Source organism: Prunus persica, chromosome G5, assembly GCF_000346465.2.
Source record: "Prunus persica cultivar Lovell chromosome G5, Prunus_persica_NCBIv2, whole genome shotgun sequence".
Taxonomy (NCBI): domain Eukaryota; kingdom Viridiplantae; phylum Streptophyta; class Magnoliopsida; order Rosales; family Rosaceae; genus Prunus; species Prunus persica.
In genome coordinates this window covers 12717274-12723386 of record NC_034013.1, presented here as the reverse complement: position 1 = coordinate 12723386, position 6113 = coordinate 12717274, and the positions used below count along the sequence as shown (strand labels likewise).

The 6113-nt window shown below is 40.6% G+C and overlaps 1 protein-coding gene across 2 annotated transcripts; it reads right to left on the bottom strand.

Annotated features, from left to right (window-relative positions):
* Window positions 353–6110, bottom strand: LOC18776117. 2 transcript variants are annotated; one of them, XM_020563594.1, is made up of 10 exons: window positions 5906–6110; window positions 4795–5699; window positions 4250–4596; window positions 3660–3737; window positions 2649–3539; window positions 2391–2549; window positions 1828–2170; window positions 1671–1741; window positions 1432–1554; window positions 353–1125 (listed from the first exon to the last, which is right to left on the bottom strand). In XM_020563594.1, the coding sequence occupies exons 2-10, from the start codon at window positions 5678–5680 to the stop codon at window positions 769–771; spliced, it is 3255 nt and encodes a 1084-aa protein (XP_020419183.1). In that variant the 5' UTR covers window positions 5681–5699; window positions 5906–6110; the 3' UTR covers window positions 353–768. The 2 variants fall into 2 exon arrangements, with proteins under 2 accessions (XP_020419183.1, XP_020419182.1); XM_020563593.1 differs by having other exon boundaries at window positions 2649–3737.

Genomic DNA, 6113 nt, shown 5'->3' with positions numbered 1-6113 from the left:
TATCAAATATGCAAAAAAAATACGTGTATTGTTATTAGCTCTTAGATTTTAAAGCTTTCCTAGACATTTGTAAATAAGAACTTAATTTAAGTTGATTCCACAAAGTTTTGAGTCAAATCATTTACTAGTGCTCCTTAAAGCACAACGGATTTTTCTTGATCAGATGGATGAGGATTCCCTAACACTAGTTCTTCTTTTGTTGGCTCTTGGGTTATTAGATACAAGTATTTTGATAGTGATGCAGATAAACTGTGGGATGGTGAAATCATGTTAAAAAATAATTAAATGTCCAGGCTAAGGAGGAAAAAAGCTTTAGAGGAAGGGAAATGCCAAGAAAAATTGAAGCATCATAGAAAGCGATCAAACAATTCTGATTAGGGTATTTTCTCAGTTTTATATCCTTTGTCTACATTACAATTGTGAAGGAAAGACCATTGATAAAAGCAAAAGAAAATCTGACCTTTCAAATTTGCTCGCAAATCAAGGTGATGAATTCACAAAATGTTAGGTTTGATTACCGGGGAGCTGCAGCCTGCCTAACATTTTACAGAATCAAATTGAACCTACGCTTCAATAAACAAGGAATTCCTAACCCATTGTCACAAAAATTATACAATTCATATGTACACTAGTATTACATTTTTCTGATCTGACATGAAATCGCATCTGGGACTTCAGTGCAAAAAGCCTTCCAAACCGTATGGCAGCTGTGGTCCTACAGATCCAATCTTGCAAGAACCCTTACGACCAAACACTAAAAATCAACAATCACATTGCCCCCGTCTCATCTGAACCAGTAGAGGCCTCGCTTCCTACTGGACATGCTCCGCCTCCCTGAATATCATCCTCACTGGACATGCTTCCTTCAGTGGAATTAGAAAATGATGGTCCAATATCATCATCGCTGAGCAGATCTGCCTTCCGTTTCTCCCTGACATCCTTTATTCCTCTTCCTTGAAGAGCTAGTCTCCTGCGTTTTCGGGCTTTTCTCTTGCCCTTTGGAAAATCCTCTCTCTGCGTTTCAATGCTTTTGCCTTCTGACTCCTTTGGATTTTTACCCCTGCAGTATTCATTATCCTCCGAGTCTTCAGCATCAAGTTTTCGCTTCTTCCTACTTGAATTTGTCTGCCACGGAACAATTTTGAGGTCAGAAATATATAAAGGCAGCACAAGCACACCCACAAATCTAAGTCCTAAAAACATAGCATGAGAAAATACATAGTCCTACTTATCATGTTGAAGCAAATGGGAACAAAATCACCAAGCCGCAATCTAAAGAACCTTTCAACTACCAAAATGTCAGCCCTGATTCGTTGCTCCTAATTTCCCATTAAGTTAGTAAAGCATGCAACCAAGCATATGTGATTCGATGAAACACAAACGCACAGAGAGAATGTCAACCAACTGTTTGAAATGATTTCATGAGGATACCTTGGGACCACGATCGACTAGCCGAGCCCATTCATGTCGATTCCGAAGGCAATCAAGAACAGCCTGTGAAGGACTTGTGTATGCATAGCGCTCTCCATTATGCTTTCTCAGGTTATGCCAGTGCTGCAAACAAAACAAAAAAGAAGAAAAACAAACAAAGAAGCTTATTATTCTACACCCATTATGGGAGACAACAATTACACACAAAACAGCAAGCATTCTATTGAAAGCATTCATACCGGCAGCACAGCATTACAAAGCTCCTCATATGTCATGCGCCTGCCTTTACTCATAATCTCATTTATCAAGCCTAGATAGGGAGAACTGGATGAGCAAACAATGAATAAAACTCTAACTGCGCCTGTATAGGAAACCATAAAGAAAGATTACAGCTACCTGGCAAAGTACGATGAACAGGACCAACTGCGCCTGTATCATCATCAGAGGCATTCCTTGGAGAACTGCGTACAGATGACACATTACGATCACTAGCCTCAGTAGATGAAGATGGTCCACTGTTTGCAGTGGCAGTGGAGGCAGAATGGATGTTCCTCTTGCTGGAATGTACCACCGTTGAAGATAAATTGTCCTCCCTCTTAGCAGCAACATCCGATGTACATGCTGCATCTTGTCTTCTTTGATCTGAAGAAGATGGTACCCTGTCAATCCTTTTAGCTTCATCATCATGTTCACGGGAACTTCGGAACCCATCTTTATCCCTGACTTTTCTTCTAGACACCTATAGATTGTATCAATGGGATTAGTTAGCAGAACCCTGACTCAGAGTATTTTTTATATTATTATTTTATGTAGGAATGAGTTTCTTAGTAACAAAAAGAACCAGTTTTAACAGTTCATATTGGAATCTGCATAAATTTAGACATATTTTTTCATTAAAAGAATAGGTAAAATCACATCATATTTTTTTTCCAAAGATAATATAAAATTTGACATCCTACCGAATTCTGATCCTTTCCTCCAGAACTAGATGTGCGCTTCATTAACGTGCTTGTTGCACTTGGAGAAGCCAACTGAGGTAAGCTAGATGCATTGCGAACACGTGGTACACGAGGCACTCTCGGAGAACTGTTGAGTTGTTGATGTAAAAGTAATGCAAGCTGCCAAAATCCCAATAAAATATATAACATCTTATCAGAGGAAACCTACTACCAGCAATGAAAGATAACAATATAAAGCAATGAAAATTTTTTTCTCACTTCTTCGTCACTTAGTTTTGCCTGCAAACTTGATGGTGCAGGTGGACAAGCAGACGTGGTGTGACTCTGATTAGTCTTAGATGAAGTTGTCTGGTTAAACTTTTCACCTCTTTGCAATGCGCTTGAAGCTGAACACTTATTATGAGCATGTAAAACCTTCTGGCTTGGCAGAGATCCAACAGGCTCACTAGAGCCTGAAGGAACTGCAGTATTCCCAGTTGAAGATGTTTTGGAAGATGAGTGAAGCACTGAATCTTTTGAATCTGATGTGGTCCACTTGGAAATGGAATCATGATTCCGGCTTGAGTGTGAGGTTTTCAGAGCAGAATTAGTAGGGGATCTTAATTGCTCTTTCCCTGTTTTCCTTGACATATTGTCCCTGTCTTCATCCATATCCTCACATGAAGCACGATCCTTTTTAATGCTAACATTACTTTCAGACATTACTCGTTGCTTGGGGATTGGATTAGGATTCTGAGCATCACCAGATTTTAAGTTATCATAAGTGGATGATTTGGAGATTGCAATGGTGGATGAAACAGTGGAAGATTTTCCAGCACAGACTACTACCGTTTTACACTGACTGGGTACTGCTGGAGAGTTTAAGATAGTCCCACCGGGTTTTGAAAGCTCTTCGGCAAACACCAAACCATGGTTGGCATCTGAAGAACTTTTTTGCAGAGTCATTGAATCCTCAGAACCTTCCCATTCTCGTTTAAGCTGGCAAGAATCAACAGATAATTCAACACCCTTGTCTGTCTGAGAATCACTAGCTGCTTCTGAATTTCTGTCAGCACCTAGCACCTTATGGTCACTGGACAATGGGCCATTTACTGTCACATCATTAATCTTTGAACTTTCGGACATGTGATCTGAAGATACGACAAGATCCTGCGCATCAACATGAGGAGAAGACTGAGCATTTAAAGGGCTCCTAGAATTGTCATCATGTTCTTCTGTTTTCACTTTGGAACAATGTTCTATAGACACGCCACCAGTAGGATATTGAACCTGATTCTTAATTTCTGGTGCAGCAACATCTTCAATGGGAGGTTTCACATCCAAATTATCATCTGCCATGCTATCTCCCTATTGTAATTACAAGATTTGTCATTTCCACAAAATAGTTGAACTCTAAAATCTCAAAACACACATAAAGCACCAGATTTGCAGTCCAATGAATGAGCATTAAATAGTGTCAAATCCAGTAGTCCTTAAATGCATAAATCCATTACTTGCATAGAGAGTGGAAGCTGATGCTTTTGTCTATTGTTTTTTACCTCTTCAAATTGTCAATTTAGTTATAGGCTTACTACATGCTTGGCATCAAATTTTAGGGAAACGAACAAATATGCCAAGACTTTGTTTCTTATTTAACTTCACAGAGGCAAAACATGGTTACAACCTTTCAAAATAAATTGTGAATAATCCAATTATTCATAGTGTACCAAATGGAGGAGACAGTGGGAATTGCAGCGATGGTGCCATTAAGGGGATAAATGTTGAAATCAAGGGGCTAATGAAGCGATGTGTTTTGAAAACTACAAAATACAAAATAAACACTAAGTAACCCGCTAAAGGTGAGTATCAGTAAAGCATACCTCTGGTTTTACATGATCAGTGGCATTGTCATTGTTCTCTAACAAAGGCGTGACAGCATCATCAGGTTTGGTAAGGGTGATATTCCCCTGCACTGCAAGAACTTGCTGGCCAACCTTGTCATCCTTCGGTCCATCACCAAATGAAAGCTTATGTTTAGAAATGTCAGAAATTACAGCTTCCGAAGAGTTCTTTTCAACAGAAGAGTTTGCTGCAGGTGCTGCAGGTTCTCTGACCACAGAGTCACTCAACTTCTTATTCTTCATACTCTGAATGTCAGCCTTGGAAGTCTTCGGACCTCTGTCCTCAGAAAATTCCAATTGTTTTGCATCACTCGGGGGTGTAAACACTAGTAATAAAAATTAAAACACAAAAGTAGGAGTTAACAGGAGCATGTCTACGACTGCAAGATTTCACCCACTGCTATATTTCTTACCATTTGTAAGTTATCAAAATCGAAAACTGATATGTTCCATCACATAAAGAAAAGTAAACAAAGAAAGTAAACACAGAAAGCATTTAAAGCATCTAAAGCACAGCAAATCACCTGATTTAGACGATTGTGCGGTTCTTTTCTTTGCATCAACCTCTTTATCAGCAGCTCTAGCTTTCTTCTTGCTACTCCGATCTTTGCATGTCCCCAAATCATCCTTTTTTCGCTTGCCGGAATGGAATACAACAGGCCGAAGTAAGCTTCTCTCCTTCTTCACACCACTCTGACCACATCTAAGATCATCAACCTCATTATCCCACCTTTTCGGTTCTTTCAAAGACACATTCTTGTCATACCCGCCATCCTCTTCTCGGCCCCTCATCCCCACCAAAGCAGCCACTGGGTTTGCCAACAAAGAGAACAGAACACCAGCACCTTTATTAACAGGGTTCTCATTGTCTTCGTCAAATCTAGCATCATCCTCCTTCTTATCATCCCAACAAGGGAATTCCCTATACTGAAAATTGAACTTCTTGGGCACATACCCAGTAGACTTCCACAACTCGGGAGTAAAAACCGACGATAATCCACCAAATATAGCAGGGTCCCCACCCGGAATTCCCTGAACATGTACCCTCTCCTCCATCGGTATATCAGTCCAAAGCCTAAAAGGGCGGCGAGTAGGCACATTCGGCGGATGGGCATAAGAACTCTCCATTCTGACAGTCTTAGTAGGAAGCTCCACCAACAACTGCGCAACCTCAGTTTCCTCGCTCTCATTCCTATTGTTCCTAGTCTTACATTTATCACAAACGAAATTATCATCTCCCTTCACGTACCTAGAGCACCTGGTGTGCACCCATACGCCACACTCGTCGCAATTGACCATCTCTTCGCCATCGTCGAAATTCACACCGCACAGGCAGTCCACGGTCCACGACCCGTTAACCCAGTCGTCCGGAGGGTCCGAGTTCTGAAGGCGGTGCGATCGACCCTTCATAATTCCAACCTCCAATCTCCTGAAACCAAAAAACCCTAGTCTCCTCGCAATCAAACAAACAACCCCTAAACCTAAACCTAAACCTAAGCCTAAGAAATCCCAATTCACATCATTCTCAGTCTGGATGCATTGTTTTCAAAATCTCTAACAAGACTACGAATTTCGATAATTCCCCAGAATACAGCTCCCAAGCATCGAAAGATTGGTGTTTGAAAATTTGTGTACCTGGAATCTGGAAAGCTATGGCTTCTCTTTGCTGGGGCGAAGAGCTTGAAAGAACGGATCTTTATCCGCACGGACGAAAATGGCTTCTTCTCGCGAACGATTAAGCGGAACTGAAAAAGATAGAGCCAGTTTTCTTTTTTCTTTATTTTTTTTCTGAGTTTTGTGAATTTGTGTTGGCGTCCGTCGAGTTTTGACTCGTTACCTCGGC

Coding starts and splice junctions, on each gene's coding strand:
- LOC18776117 (XM_020563593.1), bottom strand. CDS start 5,680: ATGAAGGGTCGATCGCACCGCCTTCAGAACTCGGACCCTCCGGACGAC. Junction 3,738..4,249: donor CTGATCATGTAAAACCAGAG/GTATGCTTTACT, acceptor TAATTACAATAG/GGAGATAGCATGGCAGATGA. Junction 1,742..1,827: donor TGTTCATCGTACTTTGCCAG/GTAGCTGTAATC, acceptor CTCCCTATCTAG/GCTTGATAAATGAGATTATG.